General features: G+C 41.1%; 6 protein-coding genes across 6 annotated transcripts; 2 read left to right on the forward strand and 4 right to left on the reverse strand.

The window, feature by feature from the left end:
* Positions 1-1,607: 1,607 nt before the first annotated feature.
* Positions 1,608-2,821, forward strand: MELLADRAFT_56975 (uncharacterized protein; the record flags this gene model as incomplete). Its single annotated transcript, XM_007413488.1, has 2 exons — positions 1,608-1,777; positions 1,846-2,821. 2 exons carry the CDS (start codon positions 1,674-1,676, stop codon positions 2,498-2,500), a joined length of 759 nt encoding a protein of 252 aa, XP_007413550.1.
* A 4,198-nt stretch (positions 2,822-7,019) lies between these two features.
* Positions 7,020-8,399, reverse strand: MELLADRAFT_90420 (uncharacterized protein; the record flags this gene model as incomplete). Its single annotated transcript, XM_007413557.1, has 4 exons — positions 7,020-7,504; positions 7,593-7,911; positions 7,977-8,084; positions 8,172-8,399. 4 exons carry the CDS (start codon positions 8,397-8,399, stop codon positions 7,020-7,022), a joined length of 1,140 nt encoding a protein of 379 aa, XP_007413619.1.
* A 277-nt stretch (positions 8,400-8,676) lies between these two features.
* MELLADRAFT_72630 (uncharacterized protein) lies at positions 8,677-11,261 on the reverse strand (the record flags this gene model as incomplete). Its single annotated transcript, XM_007413556.1, has 13 exons — positions 8,677-8,998; positions 9,081-9,172; positions 9,247-9,264; positions 9,344-9,552; positions 9,635-9,871; positions 9,944-10,044; positions 10,129-10,208; positions 10,297-10,363; positions 10,443-10,525; positions 10,606-10,747; positions 10,816-10,879; positions 10,976-10,995; positions 11,074-11,261. The coding sequence occupies 13 exons, from the start codon at positions 11,107-11,109 to the stop codon at positions 8,936-8,938; spliced, it is 1,212 nt and encodes a 403-aa protein (XP_007413618.1).
* Positions 11,262-13,094: 1,833 nt separating this feature from the next.
* Positions 13,095-14,588, forward strand: MELLADRAFT_72632 (uncharacterized protein; the record flags this gene model as incomplete). Its single annotated transcript, XM_007413489.1, has 6 exons — positions 13,095-13,236; positions 13,305-13,517; positions 13,597-13,676; positions 13,744-13,873; positions 13,941-14,121; positions 14,197-14,588. 6 exons carry the CDS (start codon positions 13,205-13,207, stop codon positions 14,221-14,223), a joined length of 663 nt encoding a protein of 220 aa, XP_007413551.1.
* Positions 14,589-17,372: 2,784 nt separating this feature from the next.
* Positions 17,373-19,719, reverse strand: MELLADRAFT_90423 (uncharacterized protein; the record flags this gene model as incomplete). Its single annotated transcript, XM_007413555.1, has 9 exons — positions 17,373-17,616; positions 17,688-17,827; positions 17,886-17,981; positions 18,041-18,115; positions 18,175-18,321; positions 18,387-18,503; positions 18,595-18,768; positions 18,841-19,266; positions 19,321-19,719. The coding sequence occupies 9 exons, from the start codon at positions 19,717-19,719 to the stop codon at positions 17,373-17,375; spliced, it is 1,818 nt and encodes a 605-aa protein (XP_007413617.1).
* A 638-nt stretch (positions 19,720-20,357) lies between these two features.
* On the reverse strand, positions 20,358-23,902 carry MELLADRAFT_109557 (uncharacterized protein; the record flags this gene model as incomplete). Its single annotated transcript, XM_007413554.1, has 6 exons — positions 20,358-20,561; positions 20,752-21,163; positions 21,869-22,014; positions 22,747-23,112; positions 23,208-23,438; positions 23,525-23,902. 6 exons carry the CDS (start codon positions 23,900-23,902, stop codon positions 20,358-20,360), a joined length of 1,737 nt encoding a protein of 578 aa, XP_007413616.1.
* Positions 23,903-25,852: the final 1,950 nt, after the last annotated feature.

Genomic DNA, 25,852 nt, shown 5'->3' on the forward strand with positions numbered 1-25,852 from the left:
TGCTGAGAAACGTTCAGACTGATACCGTTTGCTACTCGAATCGATGGTACGTGAGGTTTGTTAGACAGCGTAGATGCGAGTAATTCTTCAGTAGTAAAACTAGGAATACAAGACTGGGTACAACCGGAATCCAAGATCCACAATTGCTTCCCGATGTTTGTCGCTAACGCAAAAGCCTCAGTGGTCACTAAAAAACCTGAACCTTTGGGTTGATGAAAGATGGTTTCCGGAGCAGGATTCCAGGCAGATAAAGGAATGGAATTAGAAGATGGAGACGACTCTTGAACCAAACTCGCTTCAGGACGAGGCATAGGTGCAGATAGATTAGGATTATTCTGTAACATCTGATTAAAGAATTGTTTGGCCAGTTTGTTACAAGTCTGCCAGCTGTGTCCTCTTATGTTACAGTGGGAACAAGTTAGATCGTTCGAAGCTGGATTGTTCGATTGCAAAGTCGGTTGTTGTTTGTTACCACGTCTAGATGATTGAGAAGGACGTGACACAGGAGCAGATGGCGTTGGAGTTATTGCTAGCACGTGAGAAGATGCATTTGCTTGGTCTCGACAATGGATACCTTCACGACGAAGGGCAGAAACCAGTGAGCCGGCAGTAACCGACTTCTTGTTCATGAGACTACTAATAGATGAGTTCCAGTCTGAAGGTAAGGATGCACTTAGAGCAGCACATACTATATCATCCATGCTGAGTTTAGACTTAGCTATTAATTGACCAAGTTGAGTAGCCAGCTTTTCAACGTTGGAAAGATGAGTGTCAATATCGTCATCGACCATTTGACATGAGATAAGACGTTGTAATACCAGAATTTTTGATCCCATTGATGCATTGTTATGTGAATCAGAGAGTGCCTGCCACATTGCCGCAGCGTTACCCATTTGTGGTCGCATCACAGCATAGTTGTTAGGATGAGCATGACGTAACAGAACAGAACAGATAGCATTGTTCTGCTGAGTCCAGTGGAAATTAGGCTCATCTGCATCACGAAGTTTTGGATTTAAAACATGAGCCATCCCAGCACCGATAATCAATCCCGACATAGCCAACTCCCAGTTGCCGTAGTTCGAGTTATCGCCCGGAGGTTCGAGCATTGATAAACCTACAACTGATGATGTGGGAAGGGCTAAAGGACCCCATTTTGACCCAACCGAGAACAGGTCATCAAAGTTGGTCGGTGGTGTGGAGGGTTCTTTCGGTGCAGATGAAAGGGTTTCCTTTCCTTTTGGTTCTGTCAAGGTAGATGCCATATCGAATCAAAAAGAAATCGAGATTTTAGGCGCTCATAACCTGTTGGACTGATTCCAAACACAAAAACAATCTTAGTATGAGATTAAAAACACACAAGACAAATCTTATAATAAGATTGTTAGAAAGAGAAATTCAGATGAAGAAAAAGGGAAACATCTGATTGCTGTTTGAGGTCAGGTTATAAAGTGAAAACAAATTTGAATCGAGATATGACATCATAGGTTGAAATGAAGTGATGTAATACATGATGTAATATTCACAGATGAAAAACCAAAAAAGGAAAATGAAAAGAGACTTTTGAAAGCATCCTCGGATATCCAATCCAACAAAAAATCAAGTCCACGAATTGGTCTTCTGCTGAAGAAGAGTTGCTAGCTACTGCTTGGCTCCACATTAGCCAGCAACCCGAGATGGGTACCAATCAGACTGGCGATGGTTTTTTCCAGCGAGTCACCAATCACCTCGAGTCCATCTCCTCGTTCACCAAGCGAGACATGAAGTCTGTCAAAGTAAAGTGAGTCAAGTTTGATATGTTGGTTATCATCAGTTGATCATCAAAACTGATTCATTACTTTTTCGGAGATGGTCTGCTTTAAAGACAGCTACGATCAAATTCTCAGGAATCATGGCTCAGATTGAGCACAGTCCTCCCAGCGGTACTGTTCAGACTGATTGGCCTGAACTCGCCATCAAAATCTACAACGAATCGAACGCCAGAGCTCACTTCAAGTCTCTCGCAGCCTGGCGAATCCTTTCTGCGGCGCCAAAGTGGATCGTGCCACGTCCTCCACCAGGTCCTCTTGCAATGTCAATTTCTAGCGCCAGCAACCCCCTCAGTGACGCCTCCGGTGGCCCCTCCAGCGACTCAGCGCTTGATTCAGGTGTCAATACACCTCGTGCCTTGACTCCTCCTCGCCCCACTGGCATGAAGAAAACCAAACGTCAACGACTTCAAGACGAGAAGGCTGAAGCGATCGAAGATCGCCAAGATCAACTTAAACGGGCAAATGAGTTAGCTGAACGTCGAGTCAAGGCTCTTGAAGAAGGAACCGAACTCACCAAGAAGATGGCTTTAAAAGATGCTGAAGCTAAAGATAGTTTAGTTCAAGTAAATGATCTCAAAGTCTTAATGATGAAAGAAGAGAATTGTCATACCGAGCTTGCCAAGGAGACCCTCAAATTAATGCAACAAAGATTAAAGGAAAAGTACTCATCTGAAGCCTCGAGTAGTAATTAGAATCAAAGTTTTTTGTGCTACTTCAACTCACCAATCGATTTTGTTTAGATTGATAGTTACTTTTGCTGAACTCAATCAAATCTTGAAGACAAGATGTTCTTCTTTGCTTTATGCTCTTTGTATTTCTTAAGTTTATCGAATCAAACACATGTTTCAACTCAAGATTGGGTTTTTTCTTGAAAAGATGTTATGTCTTTTATTATACTCTTTTTGTGTGTGTCATTTTTATCAAATTGAGAACATCATTTATATTTCTTTCTTCTTCTATTTGTTTCTGGTAGTTTGTAAAGACAAAAGGAATAGAAAGAAACAATTTGATCCGATGACATGAAACTTGAAAAAATGAGCATCAAGGCTTATTCTGTCCCCCTCGTGCTGCCCAGTTATAAATCTTGAGATCGTTCATCAGACGATGGTGCATCTGAGAGTCGTGTAAATCAATATAATTGGACATTAAAGATTCAGAAGACAGTCGGACATCTGGATTTTGTCGATTTGGTATGATTGTGGAGTTTGTCGCAAAATCCTTGACTCGGGGATCTTCCACCTCTCTTTCTTCTACGATCATGTTGTGAAGTACTATACATGCATACATTACTCTACGGATGTCGTGTAGAAGCCAAAGCCTACATGGGTGTGCTATGATGTGCCAACGGGCTTGAAGGCCCCCAAACGCTCGCTCGATATCTTTTCGAGCGGTCTCCTGTTGTTGTGCATACCAGGAGGAAGCAGCATCTCCTGGTTTATTGATGGTCTTGATTAACACCGGCCACGTTGGGTATATACCGTCTGCGAGGTAGTATCCATGTTCGTAGTGATTACCGTTCACTTCGAAGTTCAACAATTCATCGGTCCCTGAATCAAGAACATGTCAGTTCTTGGAAAGTAATGAAAGGAATGATTCCACTACCTACCAGCCAAAAAACGGTGAAAGTGGGGACTCTGATTGAGGACGTTTATGTCATTCAGAGAGCCCGGAACACCAAAAAAAGCATGCCATATGCGTGTGCTTTTTGATGCCACAGCCTCCAATACAATAGTAGCTTTCTTCTCTTTCCCTTGGAACTGTCCTGCCCATCCGGAAGGACAGTTCTTCCAAATTCAATGCATGCCATCAATTGATCCTTTGCAACCCGGAAAACCTCGTATTTCGTATTCCTTGGTAATCTTTTTGAGCTCGTCCTCTCTTGGTGGGCGGAGATATTCAGGTCCGTATATTTCTATCACTCCTTGTACAAACTTTTTCAAACACAAAATGGCTGTTGTTTCGCCAATACCAACAACCTCATCTAGAAGATCAGCCGAAACCCCATATGCAAGCTGACGTATTGCTGAGGTGGCTTTTTGTATAGTTGATAACCCAAGTTGAAGGCAGCAGTCCTACAGGATGAACACATTAGAATCAATCAATATTGAAAGATATGAAAAAAGATATACATACATATCTTTGAACCCAAAATTTGTCATGTGCTTCAAGCTTTCGACAAATATCAAGGAATCTTTCCCTGCCCATTCGAAAGCGTCTCTCAAACACTTCATCATTCCACCGTGGTGTTTCAGCAAAGTAATGGCAAACCAGACGCTCATGGTCTGCTTGCCTTTCACGAACAATCCTTCTCCTTCTTTGTTTGTGTCCATGAGTCATCTCTTCATCGGTCAACTCTAGGGCCAAGAAGGCATCGTCACTGTCCTCCTTGGCTGCTTCAGAGTCTCGAATCATCTGTAGGTGATTACAGATGAGGGTGTTCGACATCAGATTACTGATTTGCAAGTTGTATTCGAGATCATCATCGGAATCCGAATCCATAGATTGAGTTTTAGTTGAGTTGTAGACCTTGTCGATTGATTTTGGAATGCTGATGAAGGTTTGTGAAGAAGTGAAAACCTTGCAGCTCCTTGCAGAGTTTTTTTACAGAATATACGATTGTGGGACTATGTCTATTCTGTACGGTACGTACCGTACAGAATAGACTATACAGATACGATAGTGGATTTCAGCAGGACCCCGGAAAGCTCCAGGTAAACTATCCGACCTAAAATGTATGGATTGAGGGTCCAAAAAAACGCTGACGTACCAACGAAAAAGGAATTTTTTGGGTCTTTTTCGAGCAAAAACCCGTTTTTTTGAATTCAGACGTACCGACCTGACAGGTATGGATTTGTCTTTGGCCGGAAAAAAAGGCCAAAAACACTCCCTTTTCAACGTACATACCGACGAAAAACAAATGGATTCGTCTCGTGAGGAAATTTTAGCGATTTTTGCTCTTTGAACGTACCGACAAAACCGGAATTGTTTGACCTCAATTTTTGGGTTTTTACCGCGTCACAGGGTATTGAAAAGGTCAATTTGGGTGGTTTTAGGTCGGATAGTTGACCTGGAGCTTTCCGGGGTCCTATTTCAGCACTTCTGTATCTGAATTTACCGTACTTTGAAATCTGTACAGTAAAATTTACAGTACATTTACTGAAACGATAGCGGATGCTCTAAGAGCATCAGAATCCATACCAAAAGTCGCCAATTCAACAAGGGAAGCAACACCAGTTCAGTCTGCTGCGCCCCAGCACATACCTCTGGTCTCTCCAGTGACCATTATACAGGTGTGTAGTCACTAAGGGCACGTTTGGTAGCGATTTTTAAAATAAACCCCAATTACCCCCGGGTACATTGCCCCGGGGCGAAGGAGCTTTTGTGCAAAATCGAGCTTTTTCAAAAAAAACTCCGTTTTGAGTACATTCAAAAAAAACTTGTTTGGTTGAACTTTCATTCAAACCCTGTTTACCACTTCTCACATCTTCTCGCACGTCACATCTCACCAACTGTATTCATCTGGATTCACCACCGATGTCCGATACAGATTCATCTGGAGACTTCAGACCGGAATGGCTGTCCTCGTCTGATGAGGACAGCGACGATGAGCTCCTCAATCTACTACTTGAGCACGCTCGGAACCGCGTGGCTCGAAGAGCTCTGCCAAGGAGACCGTATCACGACTCCGCTCTTCGAGGATTTCTCTACAAGCGAGAGTTGTTGAATGGTCATCCGGGAAGGTTTCAACAAGTTTGTCGAATGGACAAAGCCACGTTCAAAGGTGTCATGAAGATCCTTGGACCCCACCTCGAAGACACTATCCACATCTCTGCCAACGAGCAGGTGATGATATTCCTGTACATAGTTGGTAACACCTCTACCAACGCTACGGCTGCTGAGAGATGGCCACACTCCGGCGAAACTATTTCAAGATATTATAACAAAGTACTCGATATTCTTGAAAGCCTGAAAGATGAAATCATCGTTCAACCAGGGCCTGATACGCCGATCCCAGATGAAATCTCCGAAAGTACGAGGTACTCACCTTTCTTTGATGGGTGTGTTGGTGCCCTCGATGGGACTCACATTCCTGTGAGAGCTCCAGTCGCCGACCAAGCTCCCTACCGTGATTGAAAGGGTGATCTGAGCCAGAATGTTCTGGCGGCCTGCAATTTCAATCTCATGTTTTCTTTCGTACTCGCCGGTTTTGAAGGTAGTACTTCTGATCCTGACGTACTATATGCCGCAAGACACGATGGTGCCTTTGTTATACCAGAGGGTGAGTCTTTCATTTTCTTCAACTTATATATATATATCACTTAGGACTGTTTCCCATCCTAGGACGCTTCTATCTTGGTGATGCTGCCTACGCCAACGGTAATGGTATCTTAACACCATACCGTGGATTTCGCTACCACATTCAAGAGTGGGCTCGAGGCCGAACCGCACCACAAAATTACCAAGAATTGTTCAATTATCGCCATTCTCAACTGAGAATGATCATTGAACAAGACTTCGGAGTCTGGAAGATACGATTTGTGATTCTAGTCCTAATGCGAAGATTTCCATTACATTGACAAGGAAGTCTTGTAGTGGCACTCGCTGTTCTTCACAACCTCATCATGCGAGGTGGTGAAGATCAATTCTTTGGAGAATTTGATGAAGAACAACGTGAGCAAGATCGGGCATGGATCCGTCAAGCTCAAGACGATTTTGTTCCTGCGGTAAGGAATGATCGAGGTGCTGCAAATGCGTTTAGAGATGAGATTGCGATGAGGATGTGGGCTCATTATCAAGCTCACAGAAATCATCACTGATTGAAATAGCTTTACATGTAGTAAGTCAAATTTTTGATTCTCTCCAATACAACATACTGACTATATCAACCTTTTATGTTGATTTTATTTCTCACCAGACAAACAAAAAAATATCAGAAAAACATATATAACTCAATTTGTATTATTATTTCATTCAGCAAAACTGTATTTAGTATCATCGATAAGACATTCATATGGTCAACAATTTCATCAGCAAAAATGTATCTAGTATCATTGATAAAACATTCATAATAGTTGATAATTTCATCCAAAAGAAAATTTGATATAGTGTTTATTTGATTCTTGTACAAAATATAAAAAAAACTGCTCTCTTTTGAGTCTGAATTAAAATTTGCATTGTAGTAATTATTTTTGAGTAATGATACATATTTTTTTAAGATGATCCTTGATTTTTTTCCCTAGCCTCCTTGATAACATTCACCTGTGCTTTGAGCCAAACCCAGCGCATCTTTGGATCTAGACCACCAAAGACAGCCGCTTTAGCCTCCTGTGATATGACATCAATCGAAATTAATCGGTCGTCTAAGTTGGGAAATTGATCTTTGCTGGCGGGGTTGAAGAGTTCCAGAGCCTTCTGTAAGTTTGGAAGCTTGTCGGCCTTGATGCGAGCTGCTTCGGTTATGGCTGAATTGAGCTGAGCAGAGCGATCTGCCTTCTCTTGAGCCTTGATAGCCAAGTTATCGGAAGCCGAAGCAATCGCAGTTGCCAGTGTGACTGGTTTGACCTTGCGAGCCGGCATTTTCTTCTTGATGTTCGAAACAGGGGTAGATTTTGAAGTCGAAGGCTTGGTACCTTCTTTTCTGATAGTAGAGACGGTGGTAGGGTTCTTTGGAGTTGGAAGATCGAGGTTTTGTGAGTCTGTTCCATCAATAACAATGGTATAGTCAGTTAGACTTGTATATCAATTGAAAAGTAGAAAATATCGAAAAATCGAAAATATAGCAACCTGATACGATTGCTTTACCTTTGCCTTTTTCAGTTGAAACTTCTTCATCTGAATCTGGAAGATCATCGAGGTCTCTTTCGGCTTGGGTCAATCCTTGTGCATCTACTTCATCATATCTGCTTTCTTCTTTGCTTTCTTCTAAATTATCATGATCTATAATTTCAATTTCCTCTTCCTCGTTATCCTCTGCCTCAACTCGTGTACCAGAACTTGTGCCAGTACGTAAAGCCCCAGCCGGTTTAGATCCATGAAGCATTGCATCCATTTCTTTGTAGTAGTCGAATGAATTGTTTCGAAGCTTCATCGCGTCCTTGTCTTTCTAAGAAAATCAAAACACGGTCAGCCGAGACAATCTCAAGAAGAATAGCAGGCAAAACAACTGACCTTGCCTACGTTCTCCCACCATTCATTTGGCATGTCGATCTTGCCACCAACCCATCCAACTCCAGAGGTCATTTTGACTTTTTTCATTCCAGTATAAGAACTCTTGCTCTAGATCAATAGCCGAAGAAAAAATAAAAGAACTTTGATTAAAATGATGGATCGATTTTGAATTTGATATCAAGACAAACAACTGACTGTGGTGTATAAATTTTTGATTTGTTCTCTATTCACCTTGTCTTCTGGATACGCAAGAGTGTATCTCTCGTGAACATTGGTGTAAGCCACGGGTTTCCAGTTGCCACCAATCATGTTACCATCCTCTTTTTCAGTTAAAAACTCGTTGAGTATAAAACAAATCTTGGAATCGGTCCAGACTGCTCTCGCGACTTTTGGAGCGTTCGGATCTTTCTTGGCTCGAGGCATGATATGAACAAGGAGGGTCAAAAGTCGAGATCAAACAACAAACAAAAAGGAAGAAGGTGGATGTTGGAAGTGGGAGAAGAGTGATGAAAACCGTTGAGAGGTGGTTGACGTCGAGGAGCCAGAGTATGATTTTGTTGACGTCGAGGTGGGTTGAAGAGTGTCGAAATGAAATTTGACCAAGTTCGAAAAGGAGTTTTACGAGTGGAAAAACTCCCTTTTTGCGGTTTTCAAAACGTACCTTTTAAACTCCTTTGAGGACGGGGAAGGAGTTTCTTTTGGGTACCGTAATCGCTGCCAAACGACTTTTTTTGAACAGCGTTTTTTCCAAATTTCAAGGGAGTTTATTCCAATAAACTCCCTACAAAAAGCGCTACCAAACGTGCCCTAACACTTCAGTTTTGTATCCATGAAAATACAAATATTCTGGGATACTGGAAACAAATCTCCGAAAACACAGGAGAGCATTCTAACTCAAGACTAACACATATGTATGCCTTTCAAAAACCAATCGAATTGATAAATCCTGGATCCAAGTTTTAGGCTTGCTCAACCTCAGGTGGATACACCAAACCAATTTGATGTCTGATCTCATCAAGAACCTGCCAAAGATCAGAAGGCATATTAATTAAATTTAATATTTGCCAACGACAATCATTCATTTTACAAAAGAAGATAGATTACCTTCATCGTACGGACCGTTTCTCGATGCGGGACAACAGGAGATTCCAGTTTTTTAGCAAATATACATCTTGCTGCTTCATCTGCTTCCCACACTTAAACCCCCCAAAAAAGTCAAAATATAATCAGTCCGCTTTTACGGCGTGGCAATAATAATTTATTAACTTACTGTAACCAAGTCCTTCACCTTCGGTGTACCCAAGAAGGAAACCGATCGAGTTCGAATCAGTGAACACATCAACTCTGGGGTGATGAAGATTACTAACTTGGCATTGGATAAAAATATCTCGTCTCCACAGGTTTCTGAGGGTTTGGATTATATATTATGATATTTTCAGTATGTTTGATATAATCACTAACAAAAAACTCATGTGGAGCGTTAGTGGGAAACGGTATTCTAATTTGTCCAGTAGAACCATAAATAGTCACAGCTCTCTCTTCTAAAGTTGGACGAGTAATACTGGTCTCCATAATCCTGCATAAAAATTCAAGATGAAATCACCCTAAAAACCAGTTTATGATTTGGCATTGTAGGAAAAATCTTTGAATCGACGTACCCTTGGATGGTTTTACCAGAAGCCATGGGAAATTCTAGTATAGCTACAGTGGAACCGTCAACTGGTAGTGAATCTGGTTTAGCCTCTGGATGACGGTACATCACACTAGAAGCTTTGATTTTGGGAATCATTATATCTTTCGAGACGTAAGTACTTCCGCTCATATCCTGGGAGTCCTTCGCATATAATGTGGATTGGGCTAATAAAGTCTCCGCTAACCATGTCCAACAGTATGCCCTAAGAGTTGTAGCAAGTTTAAGTGTTTGTCGACTTCGCCCCAAAAAACCTCACCAAAATTCAGAAACTGACCCTAAATCGAGCAATCCGCCTCCGGCTAACTCAGGATTAAAGATCCTATCACTTGCCGGGACCGTTTTTGGGTCAGATGGGATGCCGAAATCCGCTTGCACCTTTTCGCATTCATAAAGAGATGCATGACTCCATCCTCAATACGTGGTATGTATGTTACTCCTTCTAAAGAAATGAGAACTTACCTGTAGGACATCTCCTATTTTACCAGTATCAATTATTTCTTGAATTTTCGGTATAGATGGAAAAAATCGCGTCCATACAGCTGAAAGTTTAAAGCAAGAGTGTAAGTATTTTTAGAAAAGAACACCATGATTATAAAGTAAAGGTCTTTGAAATTCAAAAACGCTAACCTTCCATGGCAAAAAGTTGTTTCTCTGTTGAGATTCGGAAAATGTCTTCAGCTTGTTCCGCATTCACCTTTTGAATTTGAAGCCAAGGTCACAATAATATTAGTTGTCCGTGAATCGTTCACAAAAGGTTAATCAGTTCACTCAACTGTCATTGGTTTTTCACAAAGGATGTTTTTACCGGCTAAAAGAGATAATTTAGAGTGTGCATGATGAAAATTGTGAGGAGAGGCTGAACCAAAGAAAAGCAAAAGAAAACAGATAAGTTTATATGTATATCTTCAACATTTTAATGAATTAAATGGGAGATACCAATATAAACGATATCTACTTCTTTATCTTGTACCAGTTCTTCATATGAACCATAGGCTCGAACATCTTGGCCTTTGAGTTGTTCAAAACTATCTATAAATCCTCGAGCTCTATCGAGTGACCTTGACCCAACTGCAACGAGCTATATGATACAACAAGTTCAGCTCAACTGCTGTTTAAGATATCTGTTCAATGAAGACCAAAATTTACCTTGTGTGAAATATCGGTAACGTTCCGAGTCGCGGGATCGGTCAACAAATCGCCTACAAACGTCCTGATAGCACACAGCATCAGTGTCGCGTTGCAGTCTCCAGGCCTGGAACATAAGATTTGATCCAATCGCAAAATGGGTCTAAGCTCTATAACATACCTTGCAATCCTACCAGGAGCCTGAAGTAATATCAGCAAATATATATCCTTAGCTACTTCACAAGTCGGTAATAACAGACACGCAAAAGGAATCCTTACAAGAACCGCCCAACGAAGTATGTTTTCACTTTTCATTTTTGATCCTTCAAAATTGTTTCGACTAACTTTGAGCTGTAAGGCTTAGAAATCCAGATATCTAGATAGGGAATTGAGTCTTTTGCCAAGGGGTAATTCTTCAGTTTGAGCAACAAATTTCCCAAGTTCGGTCCGAGGTAATGTCCGGAAACTCGCATCATGACTTGTTCGAAGATTCATATATTCCGATCTTTTGGGTCCAAGCTTAATTAAGCCCCTCTTGCGCGTTCGCCGCACCGTTAAGCTCATATTGGGCCCGACCAACCAAAGGGGTATGTATATTTTTCTTTATTTCATTGCTTGAAGTGCCTTCCGACCTAACCGCTATCAGGCACTGTGACTTGATTATCATGCGACGAGGGGCGCATCATTTGAATGGATGTTTGTTTGTATAGCTCGACTTCAAGTGAGCTCAATTTATGCCGGTTGAAAAGGAGATGTTTGTGCGGAATTCTTACTCTTTGGCTTACGCCTCATCTTTCACAGACGTCTATCGCATAAAACCGATCGGGTGGCCATGAAAATCGTGTGCCAATCCTTGTTTAAACTGTGCTATAAAGTGAGTGTATTCAGCATATGATCACGCCCAGTATGCAGTCAGACTCCACCATGCCCGTGTTTTTGCACCGGTGTGTTTTTGATGTTCTGATCTTGACTGTCATTCGGGAATCTAAGTTGTACATATCCTGCTTATTGGTTTCGTAGTGATGTGATTGCAACACTGGCCCTGGTAATAAAACTCACAATCAGAACACCCTATAATGCATCTACATTGTGGCGGTTTAAACCGCAACCTTCTCGCAGTTCACAAGATTCATTTCGAGGGGCATTTCAACTCGATTTCAACAACTGGCAACCATACCTTAAATTTACCTTGAGCGGTGACACCCTTTGGTTGAGACTGTAGCGCATTGATTAGATAATGTCAATACACTGATAGCCATTGCAAAGTTTCAAAGATGCCCACGTTGACTTAGGTCTAGGGATCAGATCCTAACAATAAGACGAAGGAATTGTAAACTAAAAAAGTGATATGATCAAGTATTACATTTTAAAGGAATCATGAGTTATGAAGGCAGTATCCAATTATGTATCAGAAGACTGCCAGAAAAAGCGCTCTGCCACATTGACAAGCGTCGTACAAAAGGAAATCACGCCAGAGTCACAAAGAGCATAAGCGATTCAACAGTCAAAGGAAACAAAGGGCATGGAATAACAAGTCTATCTCAGTTTACAAACCAATTGAAGTCACGCAAATGAGCCAGGTCGAGGGTCCCTTGACAGTCATAATCATTTTGAGGCAAAATGTAATCTTATTGTTACCATCCGATCTTCTCTTCATGTCCTGTGGCTGGTTATCCGAAAGTATTCGCGATGCTACTTTATCTGCTTGATCTTCGTAGACCCATTAGTTGGACAACATCGCCAATCCGTTCAAGCATTCTATTTTCATGATAACTATCCCAGAAGTGCTTGTATCTTCTTAATAACATATTCCCTGTATTGTTATGAGCGTTTATAATGGCCCTCATTCTGTCTGCTACAAATTTAAATTCATTCAACAAGACAAAAGATCCCAAACAGAGGATGACCTGTGGCCGCTCAGGAGTCAGAGTAATCAAACAAAAATTTGCAAGTGGTGCAGCGATGTTGAGTATAAAAGGAAATCAAAACGTTGTTGTAAGTATTTCGTCTCGCGTCAGATTTTCGAAAAAACGCCTCTATGTAGTTTGGTCTTGATCTTACTAAATCATCGTCGTACTGATGGAGTGGCCCAAAACAAGCAATCATGGAAACGTGAGTACTCGAAATGATGAAAAAGTTATAACGGACCGTACGGATAAGTCAGCAAAACTGGCGGATCGGATGAGCCATACCATAATCGGAGCCTTATGTAATCGGATCGAGGACCGCAGACATCCAAGAAGGAAAGTGGAGTCGAGTCGAGATGATTCGAGAACAAAGGATTGATTAAATTCCATCAACAACAAGTCAAGAAACCAAAAAACCATTTCCCTTTTACTAAAGATCATAATCAGGTAGCCCATCATACAAAACCAAACCAAGTCATATCAGCAGATTCACCAGGGAAATCATGTCAGAACAAAAGCCAACGCCCAAGATACGGTAAATATTCACTCATCTCACCTTTCAACCAAACACCAAAAAAGTAACTAAGCAAACCAATTTCATAGTCATGAATGGTATCAGACCGATGGCGAAGTGGTCCTCGACATCTTCATTAAAAACACCAAACCAGAGAATCTTCAAGTAGACCTTCAGCCGAAATCCTTGACAATCAATTACGCGCTTCAGGCTGGCTCAGAAGGATGTTTCGCTCTTGATCCACTCAGGCATGAGATTCAAGCCGATCAATCTTCTTGGAAGTCTCTCTCTTCTAAAATAGAGTAAGTCTTTCTATTGTGGTATAATCGAGAAGATCATTTGTACTTATTGTTTGGTATTTGGGGTGTTCTATCTTCAAAGGCTTAAGCTCAAGAAGAAGATAGCTGGAATCAAATGGGACGTGATTGAAGGTGACGGAGGAGCTGAAGTAATTCCAACAGGTCAGTCTCAAATTGTAATTCCTTGCCAACTTCAATTCCATCCTAATCAGTTGGTAATCTCCATCAGCTACCATCCAACCGGTGACTAGAACCGAAGATCCTCCAAGTGCCTATCCATCATCATCACGTCGAAAGACAAACTGGGACCAATTAGCTAAGACGGTTGATAAAGAGGAAGAAGAAAGTTCCAACTCTAAGTTGAGTGACCTGATTCTCTTTCTATTCCACCAACATCGCTGAAGGCGGTTTTTTATTTTCAAATAGGGATCCCAATGCCGGTGGTGATGTAGCTTTGAACAAACTCTTTCAAAAACTATACGGGGACGCGTCGGACGAACAAAAACGAGCAATGATGAAAAGTTATACTGAATCTAATGGTACTTCTTTAAGTACAGATTGGAATCAAGTCAAGAAATCTAAGGTTGAAACTCGGCCACCTAGTTCTGTAAGCCCCCAATCTGATCAAATCCTTTTTTCTACACTACTAGACTAAATGCTGATATGTTTTGGTTTGATTCAGATGGAAGTAAAGAGTTGGGAGAAATGATGAGTGACATCTCTTTCAAATATAAAGAGTCTCCCAATTTCTCGGCTTCTCTCAAAAACTTGACGAGTGGAAACAGCAAAAAAGTTGTACTTGTATACGTGCTTTCTCTCAATCATCATGCTCAACATATTATGCCCTCAGCATTCATTTCCGCTCTTTTTTCTGTATGGATTGTCTGAAGGTCTCCTCTTGCGTGTATACTATAAGATATGCATTCCTACATACGACATTGCCTACAGTGGATTTTATTATATAATCTCTGAAGAATATTGATCAACAAAATCAGGCTTCACTTATCTTAGAAAGTAATCATTTGTGGTAAATAATTGGATATATTAATCAAAACATTCATTATTGATCAATTGAAAACTCAACAGCTCTGTAACATCAGTGATTGCACACATTTTCTGTGATCCATCAAAGTTGGCTGTCATATCTGATGGGCAAATGTGTAGTCAACATGACAAAAAAAACTCCATATCAGGAATTCATTATTCATGGTAAGGGCTCATTCACTTGAGCAATCTCTGGTCAGAAATCACATTGTGTAAATTTTAAAATGCAAACACATACCCTGAGGGCGTGTTCACTTGAGGAAATTCTGAGCAGAAATCTAAGAATGTCTTGGAATCTATGATCAGGGATCTGAAAGTGTGCGCTTCAGCACAAAGATCACAACTACCGACAAATGCTTCTAAGCTAAAAGACTCTGACCTGAAAGCGTTTGCTTCAGCACAAAGATCACACCTACCGACAAATGCTTCTAAGCTAAAAGACTCTGACCTAAATGATGGTACAGATTATAGATGGTTAGTTAAGTTATCCAACTCGATAACTGATCTTGGAGCAAAAACTAAGAGTTTGATTTCTCTTCCCAAAGATAATGTATTCACCTGAAAGCGTGCGCTTCAGCACAAAGATCACAACTACCGACAAATGCTTCTAAGCTAAAAGACTCTGACCTATAACAACAGCACTCAGATTAGAAATGATAAAGATGAGATTAATGATTCTGAAACAATTAATACCTAAATGATGGTACAGATTATAGATGGTTAGTTAAGTTATCCAACTCAATAACTGATCTTTGGAGCAAAAACTAAGAGTTTGATCTGTTTGAAAGAGGAAAAATATAAATATGAAATGGAAACAATTGTATGATTAACTAAACTTATAATGTGATGAAAAGATAAAATATCACTTACTTCTCTTCCCAAAGATGGGAAAGAGAAGTAGATTGGATAGAGCGACAAGTCTTATAAGGAATTGTTCATCAGGGCAATTAATGATGTCATTCTTAATTTTTGTTTATACTAACATATGTATTGTACCTTTTACTACTTCTTACTCGTATCTCCTAGTAGCGCTTTTGTAACTTCTTGTTCCCGTTGATTGAACATTTCAAAAAATCACATTCTGAGAATTTTTTAATCCAAAAAAGAAACATGCTCCACCAAATAGACACTTGAAATTTTGCAGAATGTGATTTCTTCCCAGAAATCGCTTAAGTGAACGTGCCCTGAATCATATCTTTTATAAACAAAATTAAACCCCTGTGATTTCAAATCAGGTTTGGCTACACAATGGTGGAGGTCTTTCAAAACACTGGTGTGTGAAGCAAGTTCATCTCCAAGATATTTAATTAAAGAAGATTGCTTGGCAGCATAGACATATTCCGAACCTGGTGGAGGAGCTGAGATCCAAACAGTGAGACAACAGAAACCGAGGTTAGTATTGAAACAGATCAGCCCATCATCCTGGAAAAAATCAATAAACACAAACATTTGAGTTCTTTTTTTGGAATAATTCCACAGGTGAAGGATAAATGACAAAGCAAAATCATCTAGCATGACAAGAATGATGTGGTTGTTTTATTTGAAGTGTTCCATATTTGTAATTTCAACAAGCTCAACATATAAACAAGTTGAATGCATATCAGTAAATTCTTTGCTGGAGATTTGCCCTGTTTGGGTTCAAAGATCCAATAAGAGTCTGTCTTATATAGTTGCTATATGATAACATTGGGACCATACATTGTCTTCACCAATGCCGCCCTTTGTGCCTTCAGTTATGAAATACAGATATGTCTTCTGTCAATTTTCAGTGAACTTGCCAGAATGTTTGTCAGAACAAGAGAAGCCCAAATTTTGGCAGTATCTGGACATCTCATGTTCTGACACCTGGTTAAACTTTGGAACTCTGTTGCTTTGTATACAAGACTTGGAGGGATTTGGTGTCTCAATGCTCCAGACATTGGTCCTCCAAATCCCTGAAATCCCTGACTTTCCTTGTCACACCACGGGAATCAAATAGTTCAAACCCGGATTGAACCGAGTTTTGGTGTCCGGGTTTGAAATTCCTCGAATCGTGAAATTCGTTGCGCACTCGTTTGCAATACACTACGGTCCAATCAGGATCTCCGTTGGATGTTGCAAGACACGGCATCCAACGGAGATCCCCCCGATCTTGGTTGATTATCCTCACAGAGCAGGTCGCGCGGATGAGAGCAAGGACATTGGTGCGATATCCTTGCTTTAGGTTCCGCGCGACGGTGAGAAAGCTGATTGAATGGCAGAAATGCATTCAATACGTTCTGGGTGGGTGAGGAACCACAGCCCAGTACGACCTCTGGTAGCCCAGTGCACACCATATGGCATTCTTGATTTGAAGCAAATGGTCATTTGACCAGTGGCGATTCTGGTGAATTACACATGTAGTGACCGAGCGAGAGTTTAAGAGTTCTTTTGGGATCATCAGAAGCGTAAACATCAAAAAAAAACCATAACAAAAAAGACTCAAGACTTCTATGAAAGAGACTAGGGTCATTTGCCCAGTGGTTGATTGCGTAGTGAGCAAGCATCAGTTCGTGATGGTTGTTGATGGGATCATGAAAAATGAAAGTGAGAACACTTGAAACAAAAGAAAACAAAGAAAATTAACAAAAAGAAAACAGTTGAGACTCATATAAAAGACATCTGAATCTAAATGAATGTATATGAAAAGAAAATTAACAAAAAGGAAAGAATTGAGACTTGTATAAAAGACATCTGCTCCTAAATGAATGTATATGAAGGTATATGAATGTATATGAATGTGAGATTGGTTCCTTTTTATTGGAATCGAGTGAAGAATATTTTTATAAAGTGTTTCTATTGTTGATGATTTTCCTCTACATCATCATCGTCCTCTAAATCTTCTTCTTCCTCTAAATCTTCTTCTTCTTCTTCTACTAAATTGTCTCTTGTCACTACTGGTTGTTGATCTTTCACATCGGGGAGCGTGTACGTCATATGTCGAGGTAGTTGGAGTTTGCGCCCTGTCTGCTCTTCGATGGTAGATAAACTGCGCAACCCGTCGAATTCTTTATCAAGATCCATGAGGATTTCATAAAACCTACAAAGGAGTTGATTGAGATCGCATCAGCTCATGTGTACTGTGCACTGGGACAGGAGCAAGTCACTTACCGAGCACACCCTTCTTTGGGGTCTTTTGACAACGCCACCAACTGTCTATCACCCCAAACCCACATCGACTTTGGCCGATGTTGTTTTTGGCCATCGATCGCGATGGTGGGGGTGCGGAGATACTGGATACCAATTATACGCTTGATGAGAAAAATGAAATGTCAGAAAATGTAAAAGGAAAGGTTCAAACTGACTTACAATCAACGCATAACAAAGTTTGTCCTCTAATGAAGTTTTGGCATAGATCTGATCGTCTGTGCGATAATCGACGTCAGGGTTTCGGCTACGGACAATCTAATGGCTTTTGAGGTAAGTTGACTGAAACATTACAGTTGCATGGAATGATAACATACCATGCTGATTAGCCCCTTGAGACTCGGGACTGCGCCAGATCGAGTCCTATTCTTCATCAATAGGTTGGTGAGGATCTGATGGATGATGCTTCATTAGCATGATGCAATTGAGATTGTATTTGGCCTTGGCTGACCTTCTCCCAAAACACACTGTGTTGATAGGTGGCTATCTTTTTGATGACCTTGAGAGTAAGCTGGATGGACTTGACATTGCCTTTGCAGAAGTCCAGAGGGAGGTGAGCAAGGTTGAATTCGTCGTTTGCATGTTTACAAAGGTAGTTCTTGGGAGAATAGACAGAACGCTGTCAGTGTCAAATCACACAAGATTCAGTTAATTGGGACTTACCATCACCCGCTTCTCAAGTGAGAACTCGACTGGCTGAGCTTTTTTAGTTAAATTACCGTTATATGATTCGGTCTTTGATTGACCGATGGATTTCTGGATGCGGGTTCTTATCATGTTCTGTCGATGTAAGCAGAGAGGCGGAGAAAGCCGGAGATCAAGTGAGTTTACATAGTATGTGTGATATATGAACTCCTAACTGGGTACTTACTCGTAGTTTTTCACTATCCTTCCACTCATCATGAACAATTGTGACAGGCATCGTAGTCGTCTGGCTCCCAGTAGAAGGACCAGATTGTACAAGGGCCTTTAGATCACGGACATGACCTATCATCTCAGCTACCATACATACCACGGCAAGGTCTCGTCTACGTGCTTCGGGTTCCTAAGGTTTTGACAGATAAGTCACACAAAGCTTTGCTCGTTGATGATGAAGGAAAAAACTTGCCTCAAATACATGTTGCACGCGGGTAATATCTTCTTTTTGGATAGCGAACTGGGACGTAATTTGTTGAAACATAGCAAAGTCAGTTGCATTGAGCATCCCAGGAGTTTTGGAGGCAGTACTAGGGGTGTTCTGCCTGCTACGTTGGTTGAACGAGTCCTCTAGCGGAAGATCTTCAGATGATGCGTCATCGTCATCTTTAGCAAAGGGATCCTCCGAGTGGTCGTCAGGAAATTCATAGTTGTTTTGTTTGCCTTCATTCCCATCATCATCCTCACCCTTGCTGTTGTAATTTAAATTGGAGTCTTTGTCAGTTAGAAGCGTATGGCGTGCTCGTTTAGATGAGCTTGAATTGTGCTGATAGTTTTGGAGAAGGTTGTAGCTAGTTGATGAGGGTGGAAGTGATAGATTTTCTTTACGGCGATTAGCATACTTTGACTTTGGTCATGGTTGGGGCTTGGAAAAAGATGGACAGAGCTTTTTCTTCTGGACCACCTCAGAGCTTGTGGCATTAAGATGTGGGGGAGATGGGTTAGGGTGTGATTGTTGGTATAGCAAGAGATTGTGATGTGAAGGTGAAACTGTAAGATTTAAAGGTGGAGGATCACCGTGAAACAAGTGATTGGGGTTGGGGGTGTGTTGAGGTTGCCCAATTGGTACAGGATACAGATTTGGTGGTGCTGTGGTGGGAGTGGTTTCGTACCGTTGATGAACTGCTGGATGGTAGGGGGTGTCTGGAGGAAAGTAATGATGTTGAGCAGGCATGGTGTCATAAAGTCGATTGACTGCTTGATGGTAGGGTGTGACTTGAGGATGGCCCGCTGGTACATGATAGTGAAAAGGTGGAAATGTGGTTTGATGAGGGTTTGATTGGCCTGATGTTGGATTCATTTTGGCAAGAATGAAACAAGACTGAAAAAACAAGAATAAAACGACGCCAAGAAATGTGAAGGGATTGGTGATTTGATCTTGATCAAGTCCAGACAGCGCAGAGGAGAAATTCAGAGGAGGGCAAGGCAATTTCAAGTGAGCAAGCTCCACGTTTGTGGAACTTGACCCGGCCCAAATTGGGGTTCTGTGCCGGGGTTTTGGACTTTTTTCAAATTTAACAAAGATTTTGACAAGTCCAATAAAGACAGTCAACATGCTTTTAAAGAATCATCTTTCATTCATCATCATTTTGTTGAACAAAAAGGAAAGATGATAACAATACAAATGATATGATATTCCTAATTGAAACAATCTGGAAACAGATTCACAATCAAACAGAACAATAAAGGCCTGAAATGTCCAAGAAGATAACATTTTTTATTAAAAATGAATGATACAAATGGTAAAGATGTGGATTTAACCAAGACAACTGTCAACAGAATATTTAAAGTCTGATAAAAGCATTATCAGATCAAGGACATACCAAAATATGGATCATCTCCCAAAGAAATATGTGGTTTACATTCAAATTATTGAATATTGTTATTTCCTTGCCCTCCCTTTGCCCTTGTGGTTTGCCTTGGTCCCTTGTTGTTTTTCTACGGCTGCCTTGACTTCTTTGGCCAACTTGGTCTGCTTTTTTTATCTGCCCACTGGTGTATGCCCATAGTGATGGCATCTATCCTTTCTGAAGGTGTATATGGGATGATCTGTATCAGGCCTAACTCTCTGTAAAGAGATGCTGAAATCAGTGAAGCAGTATTTAGGATGTAATAAGGGTTTTGTTCATGAACCCAAACTGGCTCAAGATTTTTGAGTGGGCGTGGTTCATTAGGATACTTGACTGATGGCTTGATCTCGCATCTTGAGTCATAGCAGTTGTGCTGTACATTGAGCATGCATATAATTTCCTGAGTTGAAAAGAATGACGAGTCAAATATCAATATTGCTGGCTTGAGTGATTCAATGGCTTACCCATGGATAGGCACACACTTTTTGGCCAGTAAGTATTACAGCCCTCATACAATAGAATGGGTGGTGATTGGATAACCTAGCCATTTCTAGCTCTAGCACAACACTTTCATCTAATCTTGAGTCTGGAGTCCTCCAAATACCCTTCACCAAGCCTACTTGTTTATCATATGTATCAGGAGATTGAGGAATAGAGACCTTGAGTAATATAAAAGACCCTTCTTTTGCAGTTTGTTGATTTGGTAATTTGGCACTTCTGGCAGGTGTCCAAGGTAATCTATCATCACAGATTTTGAAAGATGCACGTGTGGAGACAATTCTTGGAGGAACTGGTTGACAATAAGGGACCTCTTGGTAATTGCAACGAAAGACATCCTTGCTGTAACCAAGCGCTTCAGAGATAGACTCATCATTCACCAGGATCTCTACGACCCTGTCTCCAGGTTTGGTCCAAAAGCCATTGGTTGGATGTTTTATCAACCCACCTGAAGAAAGATGCCAAAGTACATTGAAGTTGTTTGCGGAAATAGCAATATCTCTTCCTGGATTTTGTCGATTCGAATGAATTGAAAACTTCCGAACAACACCATTCATTCTTTCAAAATATTCAGTTGCAAAAAGTGATGGGGGCCCAAATTGCCTGATGGACATAGTAAAGTGTTTCATCATATGAAACTTGGGTTTGTTGAACCATTGGGCTGAGAGGCGCACAACTCCAACTAGGAAACGGTCAACCAGGTGGTCTAATTCATTACAAAATGAGTCCAGGTCTCTGATTTCGGGCTGAAAAACCATTGATGCAACATGACCCAAGTCAAGCCATACTTGCCTATACAATGGAGACAGGTATTCACCCAGAACAAATGTTGCTGCTTGCAAGACAATTTTGAACTCTTTTCCATTTAAACTTTTTGCATGTGTAACCATGCAATCGGGTTGTATTGCTTCCCGTCCTAAAGCTGATGAATTAAAACTCTTCCACTTGCGCTTCAAATCTTCTTTCTGAATTTCTGATAGGCGGCTTACACAATCTCTATATAAATACTTTGTTACCCCCAAAAGGATAACATGCAAGGCCTCCACAGGTGTGTCCATATGTCCATCAAATCCATTTAAGCGTAGAAAGGGATTGAATAACCTATCCTTGTATCTATTTTCATAATATTCAGCCATTTGAATTGGCTTGTTGGTATTTGGGTATTCACGATGGCATTTGCGAACATCATCAATGAAATTCTGATTTGTGTGATCCTTAATTCCCCAAAGTTTTGCCAGATTTTCCACCTTTTGAATTGAATTTGGAAACCTTGATTCCTGCCACAGTACTCGGCTTTTATTGGCTGTATCACTCCATGATCTTGGTTCAAAATGCTTTGGGTTTCCTTCTTGATCCAGCCCCATAAAATCTTCCACATACTGATGACTACATTTTGCATTCATGCTTGGAGCCGACAAGGTACATATCCTGCAAGGAGCCAATGATGAGGCTGGTTGACGTGTATTTGACACCTCAGCATGCATAGGCGAGTCGCCAAGAATACAAAGCGGAATTGCCATAATCGATACTTCCTCTTGTGTTTCAGAATCATAGGCAACACAGCCTTCAGAGCTCAGGACACTTTGAACAGAGAAGAATGTCAGTACTGAGAACCAGTGTGAAAACAGAAAAAAAACCCACTTCAGCTGATCCACCAGGTCATCAGCCAATTCTAATGCTGTACCCTCATTGGTAGTAGCCAAGAACAAAGTATTGAAGTCCAGATGAACTAATCTGGCAGGAAGGCCCGAAAGATTGAAATAAAAGGACATGTGTTTATTCCATCTTTTGCTGATGTTTCCTGAAGTATAATCACAATATAGAGTAAGTGGCATGTGGCGGATGACACGGCCATTTGCCCTCTTTCTCCAGGGATTTGGTGAAGGTATTGCTTCCAGTAAGTCTGAAGAAGAAGATTTTTGAAATATTGATCCCCTACAACGGTTGATAAGACTTCCACCTGCCTTGCTTATCTTTACCTTTGGGAAAGGCAGCAATAGTTCATCACAATTGATTGAATCCTGAATTCCAAATTCAGGCTCTTCTGGGATCAAAACTTGATATGTAGAGTCACCCAATATGTTAATTTCTGCCTTCAAAATTTTTGCATGAAGCACACCATCCAATTGGTAGAAATGTGATGGTACTACCAGACTTCCATCCTTAAGCTGTGCTGGCTCATAGATATAAACAACTCCAGCTGGTGTTTTTGCCATTGGGGCCCTAAATTCCCTTGTAAGACCATGAAGCCATTTCCCACAATGTTTAAAGTCCTTTACAAGCCCGTCAGAGCGGACCTCAGGATAACACTGGAGATGTTTGGCCACAATTGGGTTGGCCAAGTTCTGAATAGTAGATGACCAGAAATATCAATGTGTGTTATGTTATATGTATTATAGGTAGACACCTCAACTGCAAACATGAGTTAAAATAAACTCACCAATCTCAGCTGCTCTTCAATAACTAAGGTGTGGCAGGTTTTACCCAGGGGTGATTCAAACTCTTTAACACTTATGCCAACCATTGACCTAAGCACCTTTTGCAGGGAAGACATTGTATTCCAGCATGGAAGATTGGTTTGCATCACTCTTGATGCTAGCTTGAAGCCATCATATGATTTTCTGGAAGTCTGGGTACGTGTGCTGCCCAAAGCAATCAGTCCTGCTACATTCTTTTGAATCCAGAAAAAAGAGATACATGTATCTTTAGTATATGTGTATTAAAGAGGGAAAACTGACCAAATGAGTCATTCATTACCTCATCCCTTCCCACAGGAAACCATGGGTCCACATGCTTTGTCATGTTTACAACTTCTGCCTGTATTTGTAAGAAGTTCTCATCAAGTTCATCCATCTCAGAATCATCATCTAATGATGCTGCTCCCACAGTTGAATTTGAGTTTGACAAATCAGACATTGTACCAGAATATTCTGAATTTGAGTAATTGGAAGCTTCCAAATTAAATGGAGAGGATTGTGCGTGAAACACATTTTCTTGATCCAGATCTGTATCCATGTCACTGGAATACTCATAACCCTCCAACTCATGATGACCTGTTTGAACAGAGGGATTGTCAGTGACAGGATGATTTGAAACCTGTGTTTGCATTCCCCTTTGGGAGTTGAGGTGTGTCATCTTGTTTCTGATGTGCTGAGTCACCAGATAACAATGGTTTTCAAGCTGCATGTGGGCCTCATAGTCCGTTGTGGGTCTTCCTGCACAAAGCAAGCAGGTATATTGCTTCTCTCAGTTGGCCAGTTCTTCACATTCGAAGACTACACAAGATATTGATACGTCAGTCTAAATGCAAGATGAGACAGGAACAACTCACATTCTGCAACCCGGTACTCACATTCTGCGACCCGGTAGGTTTTGACTGAGTTAGACATTGAAGCTATTTGATCACAGGTCAGATGATGATCGTAAAATTGTTAGAAGTAGAATGAAGTGATGTTTGAATGAACTGTTGTAACAAGCGGTTTATTATATTTTTGCTGATAGTGAGAAAAATGTGGCAGTCTGGCACAGAGGTCAATTGAGCGTAAAATTCTAGGAGAGGCAACAGCAATCAATCAATGAAATGTCAAAGTCTGGGCTAGGTATTTTTTTTCTGTAGAATGCTGAGATTGCAGAAGTTGAAAGTAAAAGTCAAGCTAAAGGTACACAGAAAATATGTGGAAGAGAGGCTTTTTATGCTCTCAGAAGGGATTAATTTGAATGAAACAGCTACAATGCAATTGGTTGCATTGTAGTCTACGTGATGGACGCCTGCGGACTGAAAGCAGTCACTGGGCTCCATCACACAGGGCACAACGAAGCGGGTCAACGCATTGGTCTCGATGAGACCGATCGATGAGACCAATGCCACTCACATGGCATCTGAACTGCTTTGGCCACCGACCTCGGCTTGTGTCAGAGGCCTGCCAAAGCGTGAGCAAGCTGTTGGACATGTTCCACGCTTGGCTCATACGTGTCACATTGGTTGACAGCCGGGCCCAAAAGACATCGCGAGGATACTGTCGTTCTCGAAAAGCTTGTCCGAGTTTTCACGCAAAACTTGAGCAATTTGGCGGGAAAACTTGGACAAGCTTTTCGAGAACAACAGTATCTTGCGGTCACCCGCGCGATGTCCTTGGGGAGGATGAACAACGGACATCCTGAGCTGTCAACCGTTGACCCGTAGTGTAGGTTTGCCGGTTTCCCTTGAGCGGTACTCTGTTGGCCCCGCGTGTGTATGTACCGCTTCATCATACAACAACAACCCTGATTCCAACCATTCAACCATCTTTCCTTTGTCATGCATCCTCAGTCTTGAATTTTATTCTTGATCCTCTGTACAATTGATGAATCCTTGGTGACTGATGCTGAAGGGTGTTGCCGTTGTATGATGTAGCTGTACATATACAGACCGAGCAGAGTACCGCTCAAGGGAATTTGGCAAACGTATTGCAAACGAGTCGTGAACAAATTCCATGATTCGAGGAAATTACGAACCCGGACACCAAAACTCGGTTCAATCCGGGTTTGAACTATTTATAAAATTCCTGCGGTGTCAGAAGCATGTGGTAGTGCCATTGGATTCCAAGCATTTCTTTGTCAGAACTTCCGAAGCCTTTTTGCAAAAAAAGCTCCAAAAAAAGAACCTGAGCATCTTCCTCAGAAATATCTGAAATCTGGGAGGTCAAAACCTGACTTCATTTTTTTGGATGGGCTAATAGGAGCATTTTAGGTTCCTATGCACCTACATATGCCATTGCCTACAGTGAATTTTAAGAACATTTGGATCAATGTGATCAAGCTAAACTTATCTGAGCAAGTGATCAATCTTTAAGCCCATATATGTGGAAACTAATTTGATATATCAATTGGGATAGTTATTATTGATGGATTCATATCAATGCAAATCAAAGCCCTTTGAGCGACAGAGTAATGTTTAGGTGTATCAAACTGCTCAAAGTTGAGTACTTCTACAGCTCTTCCCATAACTGACTTGCTGTCTGCAAAGAAACTTTATCATGTGGGTTGGAATCATCATGAGTCCCAAACTCTCATGTCAATCAGTGTTAGCTCAGATACCTTGCATAC

Source organism: Melampsora larici-populina (assembly GCF_000204055.1).
Source record: "Melampsora larici-populina 98AG31 unplaced genomic scaffold MELLAscaffold_37, whole genome shotgun sequence".
Classification (NCBI taxonomy): Eukaryota; Fungi; Basidiomycota; class Pucciniomycetes; order Pucciniales; family Melampsoraceae; genus Melampsora; species Melampsora laricis-populina.